Source organism: Neofelis nebulosa, chromosome 5, assembly GCF_028018385.1.
Source record: "Neofelis nebulosa isolate mNeoNeb1 chromosome 5, mNeoNeb1.pri, whole genome shotgun sequence".
NCBI classification, from domain to species: Eukaryota; Metazoa; Chordata; class Mammalia; order Carnivora; family Felidae; genus Neofelis; species Neofelis nebulosa.
In genome coordinates, this window is record NC_080786.1 from 37,308,332 (window position 1) to 37,330,134 (window position 21,803).

The window sequence follows — 21,803 nt, forward strand, 5'->3', positions numbered from 1 at the left end:
TCACAGAGCTAGAACAAATAATCCTAAAAGTTGTATGGGACCAGAAGAGACCCCAAATAGCCAAAGCAATCTTGAAAAAGAAAACCAAAGCAGGAGGCATCACAATCCCAGACTTCAAGCTATACTACAAAGCTGTAATCATCAAGACAGTATGGTACTGGCACAAGAACAGACACTCAGATCAATGGAATAGAATAGAGAACCCAGAAATGGACCCACAAACGTATGGCCAACTTATCTTTGACAAAGCAGGAAAGAATATCCAATGGAATAAAGACACTCTCTTCAGCAAGTGGTGCTGGGAAAACTGGACAGCGACATGCCGAATGCCGAAGAATGAACCTGGACCACTTTCTTACACCATACACAAAAATAAACTCAAAATGGATGAAAGACCTCAATGTAAGACAGGAAGCCATCAAAATCCTTGAGGAGAAAGCAGGCAAAAACCTCTTTAATCTCAGCCACAGCAACTTCTTACTCAACATGTCTCTAGAGGCAAGGGAAACAAAGCAAAAATGAACTATTGGGACCTCATCAAAATAAAAAGTCTTCTGCACAGCAAAGGAAACGATCAGCAAAACTAAAAGCCAACAGAATGGGAGAAGATATTCTCAAACAACGTATCAGATAATGGGTTATTATCCAAAATCTATAAAGAACTTATCAAACTCAACACCCAAAAAACAACCCAGTGAAGAAATGAGCAAAAGACATGAATAGACACTTCTCCAAAGAAGACATCCAGATGGCCAACCAACCCATGAAAAAATGCTCAGCATCACTCATCAGGGAAATACAAATCAAAACCACAGTGAGCTACCATCTCACACCTGTCAGAATGGCTAGCATGAGCAACTCAGGTAACAACAGATGTTGGCAAGGATGCAGAAAAAGAGCATCTCTTTTGCGCTGCTGGTGGGAATGCAAGCTGGTGCAGCCACTCTGGGAAACAGTATGGAGGTTCCTCAAAAAATTAAAAATAGAACTACACTCTGAGCCAGCAATTGTACTACTAGGTATTCATCCAAGGGATACAGGTGTGCTATTTCAAAGGGGTACATGCACCCTAATGTTTATAGCAGTGCTATCAATAATAGCCAAAGTATAAGAAAGAGCCCAAATGTCCATCGATGGATGAACGGGTAAAGAGATGCGGTATATATATATATATACACAACAGAGTATTACTCGGCAATCAAAAGGATTGAAATCTTGCCATTTGCCACTATGTGGATGGAACTAGAGGGTATTATGCTAAGTGAAATTAGTCAGAGAAAGACAAAAATCATGTGACTTCACTCATATGAGGACTTTAAGATACAAAACATGAACATAAGGGAAGGAAAGCAAAAATATAAAAAGGGGGGGGAGGACAAAACATAAGAGACTTGTAAATATAGAGAACAAACAGAGGGTTACTGGAGGAGTTGTGGGAGGGGGGACGGACTAAACGGGTAAGAGGCATTAACAAATTTACTCCTGAAGTCATTATTGCACTATATGCTAACTTGGATGTAAATTAAAAAATAAATTAATTTTTTAAAAGAGAGAGAGAGAGATTGGTCCTGTTTAAAATGTACATGCTGAGGCGCCTGGGTGGCTCAGTTGGTTGGGCGTCTGACTTTGGCTCAGGTCATGATCTCACAGTTCGTGAGTTTGAGCCCCGCATCAGGCTCTGTGCTGACAGCTCGGAGCCTGGAGCCTGCTTCAGATTCTGTGCCTCCCTCTCTCTATGTTCCTCCCCTGCTCTGTCTCTCTCTCTTTCAAAAATAAATAAAAACATTTAGAAAATTAAAAAAAATAATAAAATGCACATGCTGATTCTGCACAATCTGGAGTGAAGCCTGAGATCTGCACTCTGCTGTTGCTCTGAGGAGCGCATTTGAGCACAAGGCTCCTGTGTACCACCATGGCCAGTGCCTGGAAATTCAGAGCCAGGAAAATGAGGGAGAAAATGGGAATCGAGGGAAGAAATGCCTGGGATAGCAAGTGTTAAGCTGTTTAATAACATTCACGAGGGGTGAGGAGAGGTGCCCTGGGTTGGTGGGCCCCTGGCTTTTGCATCTTTAGGTCCTTGGCCTACAGCACTGTTACCCTGGTCTGTTCAGCCTAGCAGACAGGGCTTGGCTGTGGATGGGGCATTTTCATGTCCTTCACTCTTTTCTGTGTCCCTTTGTAGGGACAAGGGCCTGTAGGTATGGGTCCAACTTCCTAAGGACAGCATGATATATACTTCACCGTTAACAAGGTCTTTGCCAGCACCCCTTTTCTCCCAACTGAATAGGAGGTAAGCTTCTGGAGGCTACCAACTGGGAGATGAAGAGAACTCCCCTCACTGACCAAGAAAACTGTGCGAAGTTGCAATCAGTCTTGCAATCAGAGAAGGAATAGACACACTCATGAGCAACAACTAAGTTTAGGGAGCACCCAGTGTCTGTCAGTACCATACCATGAGCTTGGGACACGCCGGGGATTAAAATAAGATTCCCACCTTCATGGAGCTGACAGTCTAGCAATTACAGCCCGGGTGACACTACTTCTGGTAAGCTGAGAAGGGTCCTCTCCGCTCTTACAGGAGGGTGATGGTCTCTGGAAGCTACAAGCTGAGGCCAGAGTAAGCTTGAGGTGCTTGCCCTCATGCTGTGCTCACCTCCTGTCACCAGGTAGGCTGATCTGGCCCTCAGCCAGCACTGAGTAGGTCTGTGGAGCCTCTTACTGAAAAAAATGTGTTGAAATGGATTATAAATGCCTTTAAGGTTCATTTGTTTTTGAGAGAGCGAGCATGAGGTGGGGAGGGGCAGAGAGAGAGGGAGACACAGAATCCAAAGCACAGAGCCCAACACTGGGCTTGGACTCACAAACCGTGAGATCATGACCTGAGTTAGACACTTAACCAGCTGAGCCACCCAGGCTCCCCTAAATGCCTTTACATCCAGGACCACCCAGAGGGATGCCAATAACCATACCAACATACCCATAATCTCCGGGATGCTTGACTTTTACTTTAAAGATAAGTTTTACTCTAAAACAATAAAAGACTGTAGAAGATTCTATCGGATCCATAACAAATAACTGCAACGGACAAAGTTAGCCTATGCAACAAGCAGAATTTTAAGCTCCTATGAATTAGAAAAGAATATGCTGTGTTGTTGGTTCATAGTCTCAGGAGCTTCCTGGGTGAAATCTGAAATCGGTCCCCATATGCAGAGGGCAAGGAGAGGCGGGAGAAAGAAGCAGCTCACTCCAGGTTGGTAGGTGGCAGTTTTGGTAAGCAAAGGGAGCTTAAATTTAAGGCTCATCCTGGGTGGTGGCAAGATGAGTGAATCCCCACACCTGTGTGCCAAATCTTGAAGTATGGAAAGGCCTTAACTAGGATCAGCCGTGTATACCGTGCAGGTGTTCTCGACAGCACATCATTATCTTAAGGCTATGCCCTGCAGCAGCCTCTGGGAGCAGAAAAGGCAAATGGAACCCTTACATTTCAGGGACAGGGGAGGGGGCGAGGAGCCCAGGCCCAGCTCATGGGCCAACTGGTGGTCATGTCTTTTCAGTGAGCTTCCCCAACATGTTTACAGGTATGTTGCAAATATACGAAACCAAGACGTTACGGTTTAAAAGGAGCGCAAGGGCTCTTTGAAAACCTCATATATGATACTTCGACTATCATCAAAGGACTAGCATTCTTCAGAGAAATAGCTACTTTAAAGAGGGGCTGTCCCAGAATCTATCCAAGGGAGTTTGTTAATAAGCTATCTGAAGTAAGGTGGTTCCATAACATAGAACCCCCCCAAGCATCAGCCAGATTCCGGGAGCCTTGGGCTTCTGCGGCAGCCTCACTAGAGGAACCCCAAATGGTGGTTTCCTCCTGTGGTGAAGAAACTGCAGATGCAAACAGTAGCCACTGGCTCATGTTCTCTTCATCTGAATGAGTTTTCTTGGATGTCTTTTCCTCAGTGAACCTTCTGATTAGGGGTGGCCGGGTGGTGGAGGAGATGGTCACAGTCTGTGCTCTGAGCTCTCACAGGGGCCGAGTGCAGACACACCCAATCCAGTCTTTTAGATGATGTCTTGGCACCCTTTTAACTTCTCCAAGTACTAACTTGCCATCTTTTGTGGATCTCTCATAGTTACAGGGTCCCAGAAATGAGCGGTCTTTTCTGACGGAGCGCCCCATGTCCACCATGTCTGCTGGGGCTGTGGCCCGGACTGCCCCCTGCCTTCTAGCAACGTGGCTCTCTCTCCACCGTGCTGTCCTGCCCTGGGGATGTGGCTCAAAGCTCATCCACGCTGTTCCAAGGCCTGCCTAGTGCAGGTGGTGGCCCTTTGCTGATAGGTGTTTCTTTGTTGAGTTCAGACTTGACCCTTCCTGCTACTTTGTGACGCCAAATCGTAAGTCTTCAAAGTATTTTTCCTTTCCTGTGACTGTCAAACCCCTCAAGGGCAGAAACCTGCACTCTAGTGGTCTTTGTTCTCCCCTCACAGAGGATGCCAACTAGAACATCCAGCATCTAACGCACTCCAGGCACATGCACTTGTCACCTGTTGTACTGACTTCCGGCCATATTAGCTTGGCCCTAGTTCCTTAGGGATTTTCCTCAGAATTCAACATTGCACTATAGCAACCAACTGCTTTCACCTGAAATGCATGTGAGGCAAGGAGGCAGAGTCGAGGCTGCCCTTCTACAAGGGTGGAAACTGAAGCCAGCAAAATGATGTAACAGCCCAGGGCCCTCTCTGGCTTTTTACTGGAGCCCACACTGGAAATTCTGGTCTTAGCACCAGACCTACTGTCCCATGAATTCCAGCATTTCGATTTGATATTAGAAAGTATGCATATCTTTATAAGCACCTCCCTGCCCCCATGCACTCCACTGTTTAACTTCCTGTTTTTTTTATCCTGTGCAACTGTCCAAACCGCACAGATCTTTGGACTGGACTTGACTCCTTCAAGACCCAGAGAACTGACCACCTCCCACCACTACCACCAACTCTTTGCCAAATGGCAGACAACCTGTTTGACCTGGATTTTTTTTTTTTTTTTTTGTATAAAACATAAGCAGTACACTTACCAGATTTGAAGACTGCCTTGGAGGTGCTTGGAGTACAATCCTTAAGAGCACAATTTGGAGTGGGGCGCCTGGGTGGCTCAGTTGGTTGAGCATCCAACTTCCGCTCAGGTCATGAGCTCTCAGTCCCTGAGTTCCGGCCCCACACAGGGCTCTGGGCTAACAGCATAGACCTTGGAGCCTGCTTCAGATTCTGTCTCTCTCTCTTGTTGCTCCTCCCCCACTCATGCTCCGTCTCTCTCTCTCTCAAAAATAGATATTAAAAATTAAAAAAAAAAAGCGCACAACCTAGAGCTAGATGGAATTAACCTTAAACATAAAACTGCCAGTTACTTTAATAGCAAAAACGGGTTTATTCCAGGGCACCTGGGTGGCTCAGTTGGTTAAGCATCTGACTCTGGATTTCAGCTCAGGTTATGATCTTGAAGTTAGTGGGTTTGAGCCCCATGTCAGGCTCTGTGCTGCTAACATGGAGCTTGCTTGGGATTCTCTCTCTCTCTCTCTCTCTCTCTCTCTCTCTCTCTCTCTCTCTGCCCCTCCCCTGCTCGTGCTCTCCCTCAAAATAAATAAACATTAAAAAGGGGGGACTTATTTGGAAATAGCAAAGAATTGCAACCCAGAACAGGTAAGGGCAAAACCACAGAGAAGTTCAGAGGACAACACAGAGGAAAGCTCTTTTACAGAGGAAAGGGGGCAGCTGGGAGACGCTGTTATAAAACAAAGTCAAATGGAGTAAAATGGGAGCTCACAGTATCGTGGCTTTTCATTGGCTGAATTGTGACAGTCTCTCATTGGCTGTTGCCAGGGGGAGGAGGAAACCTTTCTTTAAAGGTTTTTAAAGGATAGTAAAGTGGTATCCCCTTGCAAGGAGCTTCTCTTCCTGTTGGGGCTGCAATACCCGGCAGTGGTAGGGCATGAGAACTGCTTCTCCTGGTCTCCCAACTCCATTCTAAATGAGTTGCCTTTTTATTAATTTTCATAACTGCTTAGGTTTAAATCCTTTCTCAGCCCCTTGCTCAAGCTGTTTCTCAGAGTTTGGGTTTGTAAAATAAAGCTAAGTGCTTGGAACAGTGCCTGGCAATTAATGCTATAGGTGTTAGCTATCTATTATTGTTGTTAAAGTTTTGTTATTTGGGAAACTGTTTTTCCCCTCCTGTGCTTCATGCTCTGGCCACAGGAGCCTTCAGTTTGGCTAGGCACATTCCCTACACTCATCACCATCAGCCATTTGGCTCCAGTGCCAGCTCTTCAGCTGAGGAGACTTGCTCGGGGTGTGTGGGAGTTCCCTGGGGAGTGGAGAAGCACTCAACCAGTCAGATTAGTCACTGATTCAATTTACAAACTAGTGGCTACAAGAGTTTCTCCCTAAGAGAAGTATATCTCTGGCCTATTTTTTTGTTTATTTATTTTGAAAGAGTCCAAAGGATGGAGAGAGGGAGAGAGAGAGAGAGATAGAGAGAGAGAGAGAGAGAGAGAGAATCCCAGGTAGGCTCTGCACCATCAGCTCAGAGGCTCGAACTCACGAACCATGAGATCATGGCCTGAGCTGAAACGAAGAGTCTGATGCTTAACTGAGCCACCCAGGTACTCCTATCTCTGGCCTATTAACACACCCATGGGTGCAGAGGATAGGAGGAAAACAGGCTGTATGTGACCCAGGAGGCCTTTTAAAATGGGCATCTGACTGATATCTCTGGATTCAGTTGAAATTTTAAGCCGGGGATCTAAACGGGACTGCCTTTGAACTTAAGGATGGAAGTGGGGTGAATGTTTGACAAACCTCTCAGAACTCAGGCTTGGAGCAGTAGCCTGATGCCTTGTGTTGGCCATTCTAGTGTAAGGCTTTTCCCCCTCCCTGGATGCAAAGATTGGGTGTGGAGACCTCTCTGCCTGCAACTCCAGGGTTGAGATCCTCTCTCTGCAAGTGATTTGGTCTCTTCATGAATCTTGGGATGGTCATACACCTTTTCTACTACTAGAACTTCTCTTGGGAAGCTATTACAGATAAGCTCACATGGAAACCAGCTGGGAGGTATTACGGACTTTTGGATGTAGTTCTTAGTCATCTGTTTTGAATATATAAGAAGCTCATTCCCTCCCATGCGCTCTTCTGTAGGCAAGTGTTCTCTTGTTAGCAGCTGCCCACACTTAGGCATGGAAAAATCCAGTGGCTGCCGGTTAGAACAAGTGTGTTAATGGCAGCAAGCGGACAACTAGCTGGTAAAGGACTGGGGGAGGGGAATGAAGCAGCTGTTTCAGTTTTGAAACGTGGACCATACTGGCTTGGGACTTATCAAAGATCTGCAGCCCTCATACTTCCATAGTTTTTTCTTGGCTCATAGCAAATAAACTACTGACCTTTCCAGGCAGGAGAGAAAAAGAGTACAGTGTGTAGGGGCCTGGGTCAGTTGGAAAAGCAGCTGGGTTGGTAGGCTAGTGCTAGAAAAGATGAGGCAGTCTCTTAGGAAGCAGAAGCGGGGTGACCGAGGTCCTGTGCCTCCTCACATTTCCTCCCCAGGAGTCAGGGTATTTTTTCTGCTTAGATCAGCTTATTTGCTACTGCTACCCACTTGCTTCCAGAGCCAGGCAAATGCCTCACCTTTGCAACTTTTCACTCTTTTCTCTGTCCTCTCTCGACTCAATCCAGCAGAAGTAAGAACACAGGGTGGTAAGGGGCCAATTGTTCAAACCTACCCAGGTTTTGGCCAGATCATCTGTGCTGAAGGGGAGATATTTATTTATTCAAAACTAACCAAAAGGTGAACATACTTTGAAAGAGTGTATAGGTCACTTTTTTCTTCATTCGTGCATTCAGTAAAGACCAAGAACCTATCATTATATATCAGCTGCTGGACCAGACCCTGAATTTACAAAGATGAAAGTCCATGTATAACGAACAACTTCATGATTATAGGTTACTGTTAGAGAATTTCTAACTTCCAAGGAAAAAGATTTTCACTGGTTTCCCTCACGTTGACAAGTGAAGCTTGAGTATTCCCGAGTGGGATGGGCACTGGCTTATGATTCCTGAGCTTATGAGCAGCAGTGACCTTTCCCCACTCCTCTTCCAAGCAAGTGTTCCTGCCATGGAGGACCTTCACACATCCCCAACCACCCACAATGTGTGCATGTGGAGAGAGGGCCACATGCACGCAGATATGCACAGTACCTCGTAGGAAGGAGGAAGGCCGGCTAGGGTGTGTAAAGTATACTCCCTACTTTCCCCTACTGAAGGGTGTCTCTGCACTTAAAACTATGCCAAGAAAGTTAACTGTCAATCGCAGGGTGTGTTCTAACACCCCTTACTGAACATGACAAAATCCTATAGAAAATTCGGAATTTGGTTATAGGATTATGCATTATTTTATGGGATTTGGAATTTATGTACATCTATGCAAAGAAATGTCACCAAAATTTCTAAAATGGCAGCCCTTGCAAGAGCATCAAATGAGTAGATTGTTAATGGCTGGTCTTGTCAATTCATTAATTTACACTCAGCAGGACTTTAATTCAATCAGGGACTCCTAGTGCAGCAACTGGTGTCGTTGAGTCTTGCAACAACCTAAAGAAAACACAACAACACAAAGGGGATTGTGCTCCTGTTTACCAACCGCTGCAGCTGGTGATGGTTGTCATCACCTGCCCACCTGAAGGAAGAAAGAGCTGCTGGTTGTTGATGGGCCATTGCCCTCCAGCACCTCTCTATCTGCATGGCTGGCGATATATGGGTGTTGCAACCTTTAATTCCTATGCTTATTCTGCTATGGTGGTCAGCTGAGGAAGGTCATCGAAAAGACATGGCCACCAGTTGAGCCATGAGTTGGACCCTGGCATTCAGAGGCTCCTTACTCCCTCCCCTGTCCTTGGAATGGGGGTTTCACTTGACTTTTCCACTCCCAGAGGCTGCTCCAAGGACACAGCCTCGATCTAGTTTGGGAACACCTGCACAGTGTGCGTGACTAAACCCAGTTAAGCCCTCTTTATATGACCTTCTAAGATTTGGTGAGTGGCCGTGTGATCCATTCATCTTGCTGCCACCCAAGACAAGCCTTAAATGTAGGTCCCCTTTGCTTATTAAAACTGCCACCTACCAACCTGGAGTGGGCTGCCTCTTTCTTCAGCCTCTCCCGGCCCTCCAGCTATGAGAGCCAGTTTCTGATTCCATCTGGGAAGCCCCAGGGGTTGTGAACCAACAATATCTCCCCAAACTTTTTCTCCCATCAGTCTGTGGCTGTCCTTTGTCATGATGACGGGGAGCGGTCACAGCCTGCTGTAGCAGGCACCTACATCCCTGGCCAAACCCCAACTCAGCAACTTGCTTATGTTTTTGCCCTCCTGGCTCTGAGAAATCTTTCAGAAGGGATTCAGGATGGGGAAGAGATGGGAGGGAGGAACTCTCCTTAGCAGGAGAGTTTGGCCAGGCCTGTCTTTAACCTGTACAATCAATGTATAGACAAGTTTTCTGGCACAGGCCCAACAGGGAGGTAATGGCTGCCCTTGGGGTAGTGATCCTTAACCAAGAGGTTTTAGAAATGTTTTCTTGAGAAACCGTCTCTGGAAGCCCTGGGATGGGTGTTGTCCGTTAACACGCACTGTCTGTCTCTGAAGACTCCTCAATAGGGGTTTGCATCCTTGAATCCAAGGTGAGGAAGCCAGAGGCCTGGGACCTTTCAAGCTGCCTGCCTTCCCCACCCTGCTGCCAGGGTCTGAGTCAACACCACAGTGAAAGTAGCAAGCAGTGTCTCACACTCTGCCCTGGCTTGTCCGCCTGAAGAAGGTAGAAGAATGACAGGAACATGGAGACCCCAGTAGGAAAAGTGGTTTGATGACCTGCATCTTTTTACATGCCTTTAATCTGACTTTCAAGAGGGCCTACTGTGCTCATGTTTGGTTCTTGTTCTTAAAAATAATCTTCAAAAGTATTCGTTAAAATAACAATCTGTCAGGGGCACCTGGGTGGCTCAGTGGGTTGGGCATCCGACTTCAGCTCAAGTCATGATCTTGTGGTTTGTGAGTTCAAGCCCCGCGTCAGGCTCTGTGCTGACAGCTTGGAGCCTGGAGCCTGCTTCGGATTCTGTGTCTCCCTCTCTCTATGCTCCTCCCCCACTCACTCTCTCTCAAAAATAAACATTAAAAAAATTAAAAAAAATAATCTGTCATTCTCATTCACATCTTTAACTGTGAATAGTGATTTATAAACTGAATTTTGATAAAACTTGAGCAACCTGTCCATCTTTTAGATGATGACAGGCAGGCTAGAGCCCTTCATGAAGGACAGCTGGCCACTGCTCTGTGGGGAAAGGCCTTGGCTCTATTTTAGGGACACACTACAAAAAGCAGACATTACCTAGATGTTTTAAAAACACATCCTGATGGGGTATCTGGGTGGCTCAGTCAGTTGAGCATCCAACTTGGTTTTGGCTCAGGTCATGGCCCCAAGGTCATGGGATTGAGCCCCACAACAGGCTGAGCACGGAGCCTGCTTAAGATTCTCTTTCTCCTTCCTTCTACCCCTTCAGCCAGCTCAAACTTTCCCTCTGTAAACAAAAACAAAAACCATCCTATAAAGTCACTTTTTGTTGTGTCCAAATTGAAGATCCATTACAAATCTGCATCCACTGGAGGCTTAAAAATAAGTCTATTTATTTATTAGCAGAACTTGAGAATGATTCCCCAAAAGATTGCATCTTTCAGGATCCTCATTTTCTTTCTTTCTCTTTTTCTTTCTTTCTTTCCTTTTCTTTCTTTTTTTTTTAATGTTAATTTATTTATTTTGAGAGAGAGAGAGGGAGGGGCAAAGAGAGAGGGAGGGAGAATCTCAAAGCAGGCTCACAGCTGTCAGTGCAGAGCCCAATGTGGGGCTCAATCTCATGAATCATGAGATCATGACCTGAGTAGAGATCAAGAGTCAGACACTTAACTGGCTGAGCCACCCAGGTGGCCTAGAGAGCATGATCTCATTTTCAAACCTGAGTGCAATTCTTCTCAAAATTTCTAATTGAGTCCTGGCTTTTAGGAGCCATGGCCAAGTGCTAGGGCATGAGAGAAGAAAACAAATCTCCTGGACTTAGTGTGGTTGGCCTCTTGAGCAAGGCAGGAGATAAGCAAGTGAGAAGGAAATGATTGGGAGATAGTCACTGTACCTGGTGGCAAAAATGTCATAACATGATTTGCATGAAAGTGAGAAAGTGGTTATGACTAATTCTACTTTGCATTAAGTGGGATTGGTTTCACCCCCCTCTGATACAGTTCTTCACCACGGTGCATTATATACTCTGAGAAGATTTCCTGAAACAAGTTTAAGCAAGGAGCTGGAAAGGTCTCTCAGCAGGAAGGTGGAGTTGGCAGTGTTCACGAAGCTCCTGGGCATTTGGCAATTGTCCACAGCAAGAACAACAGATGAAGACCTCCTGACAGGCAAGAAAGCTGGGAATGTTGGTGGTGTCTTTGGGCGTAAGCATTAGTAAGCAGAGCTAGTGCTCAAATAAAGGTGCAGAAATGGAAGAGGTATGGAGCTACAGAAGTAGTTCATCTGTCAGAAGGAATGGGGGAAAAACAGCTTCTATGAACAGGAATCTAAAAAGACCCGTTGATTGTCAGATGGGTTCGGACTCTGGAAGGAGACTCTCTCAGTTGAGGCTGTCTTCACTCTGATGATTGCCTGATGATTGCAGGCAAGCCCACCTCATCAAAAGCTGGTTTTGAAGGGAACCAACTCCTGGGCTCTGCAGACATCTTCCCTGGTCAGCGCTGTGTCTGGCGGCTGTGTTGATGGCTACCAACACCACTCCCAGCAGTCCTTCTCAACATCCCCCACATGGCCACAACAGCTAAAGCACTTTCTCATGGTCAAAGAATCCAGTAGTTACTCCCATAGGTCCTTGGACACATTAACCAAATGGCTCCAAGAAGTGGCTACTAGGGGATGGATAGAAGGAGCAGAGGGCATACCAGCTCTGGTTTACCACTCCAGGAAATCCCTGGGACAGGAAGTGGGCATTGGCTCCCATTTCAACACTAGGTGTTCCACACCATCACTTACTTGGTCTACTGAATTCAGGTGAGTCTTTACAGGAAGATACCTTCCTTTCTGGGCATTAACATTCAAGTGAGTGCTTCCTCAGCCATTTCCTAATGTCTCAAGACCTGGCCCCATTGTATGGTCCCCAAATTGCTCTGAACCCTTCTGTACCTTCTTCCTATCCATGTGCCGACCATGTACTCTGCTTAGCCTGTTGGAATAAAGGAGATAGACATTACTGAGAGCTCCTGCCTCTCCCTGAAGCAAGCAGACTGCTTGAACAGGTGCCGAGGGGCTATTATGGTTCCTGAGGCCCGGAACCTTGACATTCTGTTTGAGGCCTGGGAGCATCGCATTTTGTACTCATCACTGCAGTTCTCACTGATCCTGGTTTGGTGTAAAGAGAAGTTAAGAAAGCATCTTCCCCCTCTGCCCCTCCCCCCCCCCCCCAAATGTATTCAGGCCAATAATTTCTGGCACTTCGAAGACATTATTCTTTGTGCTACAATCTTCTCAAATGACCTTAAAAAGATGTACAATCATAGAAAAACCTTTAAAATATCTGACATATTTCCATCACAGGTGGGACAGGTGGTGTCCATGTACTGAAGAGTGCTCCTGGGAACACCACCTGCAGAGTGGGGGAAGCAGGAAGCTGAACCATGATGCAGTTGTTGGAGGAACTGCCCAGCTCCATGAGGAATTCTGTAGTTGGGAGGGTGCTTCAGATACCCCAAACTGGGGCAAGGAGGCTAGGCTTTAATACCCTCACTGGTTGCATGTGGGCATAGCTTTGGGAAGGGTAGCTCTCTCCTGAGGGCACTTCCTGGGGGACTGAAAGGGAGTGTCGTGGTCTAAAGGAAGGGAGCTGGGCAGCAAACAATATCCACTAACCCCCCATGGGCCCACTAATAACAAGAGACCAACATCATTTAAATGATTTATTTTTTTTATAGTACATCTCATTCAAATCATAGAATAGTCTGACCCATCTTTTTTTTTTTTTTCTCAAGCACAACTTACACTCATCTCAGATGTTTTTTCTTTCTTTCCTTTTTTAAATCTTACAGGATGGATAAAGATACACTTTAATGGACAAAAACCATCACTCAGAGTTTTTAAAAATACAGTTTCCCAGGGCCCACTCCCAGAGCTTCAGAGTGTCCGGGGTGGGTCCTAGGGAGGCAAAATCTTAAAACTCTCCCCATTAATTCTGCTGCAGGTGGTCCTTGAACCATCCTTAGAGGAAAACTGCCTAGGACCTGTCTGTTACCTATTGGAAGCAATTTCAGGAAAAGGAATAATTAAGTATACAGAAATAGCTCTTCTATAAAATTTCCATATAAAAATAACAGTATTTATTTACAAAGTTTGAGATGCTATAAAATAATACATCATATTAGGTTAGGTACTTCAATCTAATAAAGTCTACATTAGGCAAGTCAGATGTGGTGTCTGCATTTTCCCCTTACTTCTCTTGTTTAAACTGCTTAAAGCATGTGGCACCACAGTGTTTCCTTCATGCAGAAAAAAAAGCAGACCAATACTTTCTGGAAATAAAACCCAACAGCACATGATCAGAGTAAAGCATCTCCAAACGAAAAGTTGAACCAACTTGTGATTTGGGCTCACAGCCTCTTTTTTTGTGTGTAAAAGTCAGGTGTGGTGGTGGTAAACCAGATACCTCAGGGAACTCAGTGCTGAATCATGGTCCTCAGAGCTCAGGCCTACCTACCAAGCAGCCAGCACAGCTGGCTGGTTGCGAGTTCTGTTTTCAGGACACTGAAAGGCTGAACCTGCCATGGTACTATGAGGAGAAAGAGAACTACAGTGTGCTCAGAGAAGTCTTTTAGCAGAAAAGTATCTGGGTCCTCTACATTTTAGTACAAAAAAAAAAACAAAAAAAAAAACCTTTGAACTCAGTCATGAACGAGCAAAATAAAGAATCAGGCCATTTGTTATTAGGTGGTGCCTGGAACGCTGAAGATGATGCATGGTAAGTGCCAACATGGTGAGTTTGAAGCGATAAGGGGTTTTAAAACCCAAACATGATCTGGGGAAGTTTCCTGGTCATGCTGAGAGACATAGACAGAAACAAGCTAACGTGGTACAGAAGGGTCCACTGATAACCCAACCTCTCAAGCCTCCTACCAATGACCATCATGCAGGATGGTCTTTGCTCGTGAGGAATGAATTTCTTCCCAGGTGTGAGGTCTAAGCCTGGGGTCTTCCAAGTTGAGAGAGGCCCAAAGCTGACACCATTGCCTCATGCTGGGGACTTGTGGGTGGAGTCCCACTTCTCCTCAGCTGTTTAGCACTTGGTGTGACAGAGGACTGGTGCTAATCCAAAGGCTGTTTGGAAGGACCGTGGTGAGGGTGTGGTTTTCAGGAGGCCGTGTGGCCCTCAGCGGAGGAAGACATTCTGGGTTGTGGTACAGACTCTGCCAGATAAGCTGAGGGATGTTAGGCAAGTCAAGCTCTCAGATTGTTTCTATGAGTGGGGTGGAGGAGATGTTCTCTTCCATTCTGAGACCCTTAGTGGAGAATGGGGGAGTCCGGCTCCTCTGTTTCATCTACACTGGCTTCCAATGCAGCTATAAGCTGGGAGGCCCAAAGTCCAATCTGCTGCATTAGCAAGGGGTGAAGACAGCATTGACTTCTACAGCCCTTTATGTAAAGCAAAGGCTGCGTGAGAATGATACAAGATTTCACCTTGAATGAGAGAACAGCTGCGCAGAATGCACATAAGAAACGAAGATACTTTCTGCTGTCTTAGTCCTATCACGAATGGACACCTGCTGCCATCTAAGTTCCCGTACTTGTCAGAGGTCCCCAAGGCATAATGGGAGGGTCAAAGTTTTGTGCCCCCCACCTTTTCTTCTTTAGCATGGAGTGAATGTAGATGTGTGGGGGGAAATCTCAAAGGTTATGGGAGTGTAACTTTTCAGAGATACCTTGGAGAGGCTGGTTCCTGAGAAAGATTATAATGTATGTGGGTATTCAGTTTGAAGTTTTCTTAAAAAGGTAAGATCTTAATCAAACATCAGACTTTCCCCTTTGGAGTAACAGCGTGGCTTGAATGAAGTTAAACTAACTGAACACTGTATCGACTGTGATTTAGAGGGCAGGGAGGCACATTTCTGAGGGTCGGACATCATGGTGCAGGCCCCTGACACACACTCCGTGGGTCTTTGATAAATATACATTTATGGCCATCAGTGCCTGGGACCAGTGCCTTGGGTCATGAAAATGGGGAACCTATTTGTGAAAACATCCTCAGGGAGTCTGTGGCTCCACTAAAGCCAATCCACATGCAGAGTAAAAGATTACCTTTTGCGTATCTAATATAAAAAGAAGACCTTTACGTATCCAACAGCTTGAAAAACTAGAAGAAAACACCTAGAGAAATGATTGCTTTTTTACGGTATAGGTTCCATTGCCAGCTATGGAGCTAATAATGAGAACGTCCTGGATTAGTTAGAATCTTCTCTTGGTCTATGGATACTGTTGGTAGCTAAGTTTGGTTTTCTTTTAAATCTTAAAAATTCCTTAACAAACTCCAAAATGTATGCTTCAACCTGGAATGGTGTGACTTTGGAATTCAGTAGGGATTCCAAGTACATGTATGGGACAGAGTGGTGTGGTAAGAACATACAGACGTCAGTCTTTTCAATTGTCTGACTCAGGACAAACGTCACTTTCTCAGGGGGGCCTTCCCTGGCCACCCCCAGGCAAAGTGGCCTTTCCCCCACTGTCTCATTACCCGGTCATATTTTCCCTTAGCACTAATCATTCTCAAATGTTTTCTGTTCTGTCTTCACTCAAATACCTACTGGAGGATTCAATCTTGCCACTCACTGTCCCAACTCCCACCCAGTACTCCCAGCTAAGGAGGCACAATCTTAACGTTCGCATCAGATTTGTTGGGTAGAGACCCTTCTTCCATAGGCCTGTGGATAGGGAGCCGGAGAGGTATTTAAAGGGCCCTTCCAGTGAATCCCTGATAAAGTTAAACAGGCTTCTCTCTGAGTGTGGTTATGAGAGAAACAGCTCTGGCAGCTCCCTTCCTTTGTAACTGCCCCCAGGAACAGGCACTGCTGCTGCGTTCTGACTCCCCAGGGCCGAAGTGTCGCCTGTACTTGGAGCAACACTGTTGTCTTTTAAAAAGAGTCATGGCAGGGGCGCCTGGGGGGCTCAGTCGGTTAAGCGCTGAATTTGGCTCAGGTCATGATCCTGTACTTTGCGCATTCAAGCCCCATGTCGGGCTCTGTGCTGACAGCTCGGAGCCTGGAGCCTGCTTCAGATTCTGTGTCTCCCTCTCTCTCTGCCCCTCCCCTGCTTGCACTCTGTCTCTGTCTTCCCAAAATAAATAAACATTAAAACATAAATAAAAAAGTAAAAAAGTCGTGGCTTAGCAAACAGCCGAGTGATAGATGGCTAAAGTGGGCCACGTCTTTGTGAAATACCTCCATTTTAATTTTCTGATAGGAGCTCGTTTGCATTTGAGGACTGACCGTGGCTTTATTTTTCAAGTATGGCAGGGTTATGATTACAACTGTTAAATTTTGCGAATGAGCGGAGTTATCCTCTTTCATCCTGGTAAGACATGTCATAAGACATAGCAGACATGTCGTACATTTATAAAGAATTAAACTGAAGGAAACAAAAACTGTGGACATGATCTGTGAAGTCTTCCAGGGACAGTGCACATCACTGAGGTGAGGAATCACTGTGTTAGCACCTCCATTCCTGCCCCCTCCCTGACACCCGCTCTGATCATAAGGCACAATTCACATCAGCACTTACTAAAGCTGTTTTCATCACATGCAAAGATTAAGTGGATGAGACAAATTCTTAGTGGGTAGGGTGAAGGGAGGCTTGGGCAGGTACCCGGGTGCCTTCAGCACTGCCGTGGACTCCGGCAGCGTGGCCTTCCCACACAAGGGTCAGATGTGGCAGGTCTGGTGACCCCTGTACAAGTGCTGAAGGAAACAGGAATTTACTGACCGAATGCTACTATGCACTTGAAAGGGTTAATAGCTGAACTGACCCTTGAGGAGGAAAAGGCCTCTTAAACTCCCCCAAAGAGTAGAGTATGACCAGCACCTTCGGGAGGGGTGTGTGAGTGCGTGTGTGTGTGTGTGTGTGCGCATGCAACCCCCAAGTGCTACTCCTATAGAGAATCCTGGATATGGTAACAATCATTTCCTAACATTTTGTTACTTTGCTTTCTAAATGGAATTGTGATTAAGTGCTGAATTTTTCAAAAATCTGTTTGTGGGAGACACAGAAGAATAACAGAAGTTATCTTTCTAAACATGTCAACCTACTTTTCTGCTCAGGCAAGGCTTTACGCCAACATGTACTGGAGACCACGGTGCGGTGCCAACAGATGTCCTCCGTGGTAACCGAAACACATTATCGAGGGACGGAGATCACCTCCCACCAAAGAGCACACACTTATGGCCAGCGATGGGACACTAATAATGTTAAGAGTCTTTGGTTGCTTAAAAAAAACAAACAAACCTGTATTTTATCAGTTTAAAACACTACTGCAGCAGAGACAGAGAGAGAAAGAGAATAGAGAAGGGGGTGGTACCCCAAGAACTCCAGCAAGGACTTTGCTATTTGGTGGAGGAATGATTAGTGTACCTATCACAAACACTGATGTACAGGTCTTGGGACCTGTACACCATATTTTGAAGACTAAAGAGCTAGCTGTGGCCCTTTGCTCAGGGCTCCCTCAAGTATAGGGATGCGGGTACTAAAGGGTCAGTAAAGGAGGCGGCAGTTTGGAAGGAAACTTGGCTTTACCCGCCCGTGTAGCTGATGGTCTTCAAGTCAGAAGTATCTTGGAGGCCCTCAGGGACCTGCTGCAGCCTCTGCAGTATTTCGGACCCCTCCCATCCACCCAGACTGAGATGCCCCAGAACTCAGGCTGAGACACAATTCTCTAAAAGCTGCCTCAATCTCTCTGCGCCCTTGACCCCTCTTGAGTTTGCACTATGGCTTATTTCTGACAGAATGAGTGTTGTCTCAAAGAACTTCAGTTAAAGCTGCAGGTCCCTTGTGTATTAATTTTCATGGCCTTAGTAACAAAATTTTAGGTCAGCCAAATCTTTCACCGCTGGCTCACTCTAAGCAGAGTGGCAGAACTTTAAGAAGGCATCTGTACTTCCCCCATGGATTTAGAAAAGAACTGATTTGGGATGGGCTTGGTGCTGGGCCCAAAGGTGTTAGATGCATAATCCAGAGGCATATCCAAATGAGTTGAGTCGAAGTTATTTTCCATTATTATTTGCTCTTCTCAAGGCCTTAGTGTGAAATTAAATCGAGGTTAGGCCATGCTGGCGGAATATTCACTCCCCTGAATATTCAGAGGGGCAGGAACTGTGAACACACCAGTGCAGTATGCCCAGCGGCATCTTTGGCTATGAAATAACAAACTGTATACCGCACTGCTATAAATCCAATCGTTTGGAGTGATCAACATTTGTCGGTTGTCCCTGTGAAACGGTGAATTATCGGGTTAATGTGAAATGCAATTTACCCAGGAATAAACCCGATAAGGTAATTTTGATGAATGAAAACGTACAAACGGTGACATGTACAGGAGAATGTTGCTGTTCATATTCTTGAAACAGACTTTAAAGACAAGTAATGACGTTTGGTTCATGTTCACAAACTGCACATCGAGTGGAATCATACAAGTACTGCAGGGAACTAGAAGCAAGCAATTCGGTCACAGGAATCCGTCTGTTTTGTTTTAAATGAAAAAGCTATATGAAATGCACAGCTTTGATTAAAACTATAGGTACAATTTCCTTCTCTGTAAAACTCCAGATTTAGAATGCTGGCAAAGGCAGTGCTGGCAAAGTATTTAATGCACGTGGAAATGCTATTCTATTTTGGCTTCCAGAAGTAGCCCTAAAAAATTCTATGCACCAATGCATTGGCTAATAATGATCATTTCAGTTTTACTATAAATTATTCTACATGTCACTTAAGTACTTAAGAATCAGCGCTTGCTCCTTTCTAGAAGCCGTCTAAGGCAGCTGATGCGTAAAGCACATCAGCCAGACTTTCAGCTGGCTCAGCGGTTCAACCTGTGCTCCTCACACCACGAGGACTGCCACCTCCGCCCTGTGCTGTCCCGCTCACCCACACTGGGATCTTCTCACGTTCATTTCTGCTTGTAAAAGGCAGCCCAGGCAAGGAAGAGAAACACGACAAACATGATGTCAAGGACTGTTCATTACAGCAATCCTGATTCTAAGGAGGGTTACGTGGGTGTGGGGGGAACACAAAGACCCCACCTCGTGGAAGATAAACGAGCTTCATTCATGCTGCCAATTCCTTAGGGACTGTCCCCTCTATCACCTCAGAAAACCGCTTTGTCTGCGGTGTGATCTACTGCTCTGTTGCTTAAAGTTCTCGTTCACGCTATGTTAGCTTTTTTCATCTCAATCCTCTCAGCCTTCACAGAATTTGCTTATTGTGTTTCCCTAGTTTTCACTGAACACACAGTGCAAACAAAGGCAAAGACTGAAGCAATCATTTCAAAAACAAGAGCTCACACTAAAAACACACATGAGCATCAACTAGTAAAACGTGGGTTTCCTCCTGGCTTTATTCTGGGGAGGAGGAATCCTCCTCGTCATCTTCCTCGTCTTCGTCGTTGAAGGAACAGGGGGTCTCGCCTCGGGACTCAGAGCAGTGAGAGGCCGCACTGCTGGACTGATGACTGTTTGGGGCAAGGAACTGCCCGGTTGCTAAGGCCACTTCAGCATCCAAGCACAACCCTTGGTTTACGCTAGCAAATGATTAAAAACACAGAAGCTCATTAATGTGGCAAATGTTTTAAGCACTGTAAAATGTAGGAATCAAAACATGGGAAAGGAGGTGCCACTGGGGAGTTCTGCCAAAAGCTGCTCGAGACCTGGGACGGCAGTGACACCTGCTCTCCCCCACGGGGAAGGTCAGGGCCGCGTGGCTTCTCTTCCTAATCCTGAAAAAATACATACCTTGATTGGGACAAGGTGGCACCAGTGGTCAGGTCTAAATTTGAAACTGATTGGGTAGAGTTCAAAAGTAGTCCCTGATTTAACCAAGAAGGTCCTGTGGAGATATCTACAGGAAAAAACAAAAACAGAAGATGTAGGCACGCTGAGAGCTCTGTGGCTGCTGCTGTTACAGTCTTAAAGAAGCACAGACAAGTAAGGAGACGAGCCTGATTTAAATCACAGCTAGGTAAGTCTCCTGCCCCGGGGAGAACCCAGGTTTCTTCAGAGTGGAAAAAAAGAAATTTCTAGGACATAAGAACAGGAAGAAAATACAGGAAGGTAGACTACAGTGAGGAAGAATTCAAATTAAACCAATCACAGACACCCATTCTTTTTTCTTAAACAACACCTGGAGAGGGTAGCTCAGAGTACAGTAATTGCTGAACTATTCCTGGACACCTACTGGCCTCACCACCAAAGACTCTGGTGTTAAAAGTCAAGCCAGGAGCGGGTAAAAAGGAAGTCAAATCAGAAACAGGTAAAGAAGGACACACACACACATGTTTGCTAAAACCCCACTGTACCATCTTTTCACATGTCCCTGAATGAACTCAGGGCTATTACTCATCAACGATCCATTCTTTATCCTGGTATCCTTGGCTTTATAATTCAAACAAGCCTTTATTTTATTTTTTTAACATTTATTTATTTTGAGAGAGAGCGAGAGAGTGTGCGAGCAAGCAGGGGAGGGGCAAAGAGAGAGAGAAGCCCAAGTAGGCTCCAGGCTCAGTGTGGAGCCTGACACGTGGCTCAGTCTCATCAACCACGAGATGATGACCTGAGATGAAATCAAGAGTCGGACACTCAACTGACTGAGCAACCCAGGTGGCCCAAACCAGCCCTGCGTTAAAAGCCCTTATGTTACGCAGTCACATTTTTAACGAGGGTGAGACAGGCATTACTGTTTTAGTCTGCAGAAAAGTATATCCTTGCAATCTTATTTTCTGTGCATATACCATATTTCTCCAATCACAACCGTGATAAATTCTTATTGTAATTTTATTTAATACTTGTCACATTATCCAGAACATTAGCTCAAAGAAGGCAGTGACTGGAACATGTAAGATCTAAATGTTACTGAAGGCATGACATGAGTATAGTCTCTTCCAACAGTAAGTTTACAAAAGAGGTGGAAGAAATAATAAAAAATGTATTCCTAAAAAGAAATTCTTTGACTTACATGACATTACAAAATAAGACTGAATGTATACTCAGAAAGTATAACTTAGTAATGAACGTTTATTAGAGTTAATTGAAATTGTTTGGTAATTAATTACTGTGCAAAAACAACAACAAAGCAAAACAAAAAAGCCCCCACCACTCTGTGGACTGGGATTAGGAACCCTGCTATCCTTGTACTGTCTGACCAAGTGAGAGGCTTCCTATGTAGGAAAAAAGGATACTGAATGATTAATTTTAGAATGGCTGTGTGAACCTTTTCTTTAGAGGCTAAGGCAGCTGTGGAAAAAAAAAATTCAATTCTAAGAGGAATAGCAGACTTTAAATATATTAAATAAGAACAAGCCTGTGCAAGATGAAATTAAAGCCAGAATCCTGTGGTGAATATTAATTAGTATATATGGAAACTTTGTGTCAGAAGACAGCTATTTACTTGTTTCCAAGTGCATACCACATTAAGTTTTTCTTTTT

General features: G+C 45.2%; 1 protein-coding gene across 8 annotated transcripts in view; it reads right to left on the minus strand.

Annotated features, from left to right (window-relative positions):
* Positions 1–19,702: 19,702 nt before the first annotated feature.
* The window catches only part of TFDP2 (transcription factor Dp-2), a 183,555-nt gene continuing 181,454 nt past the window's right edge, over positions 19,703–21,803 (minus strand). For all 8 annotated transcript variants that reach the window (XM_058730083.1, XM_058730082.1, XM_058730081.1 and 5 more), the window contains 2 exons: positions 20,115–20,220; positions 19,703–19,903 (listed from right to left, as the gene is read on the minus strand). In XM_058730083.1, the coding sequence (XP_058586066.1) occupies positions 19,720–19,903; positions 20,115–20,220 (290 nt within the window). In that variant the 3' untranslated portion in view covers positions 19,703–19,719. The remainder of the gene's footprint in view (positions 19,904–20,114; positions 20,221–21,803) is intronic.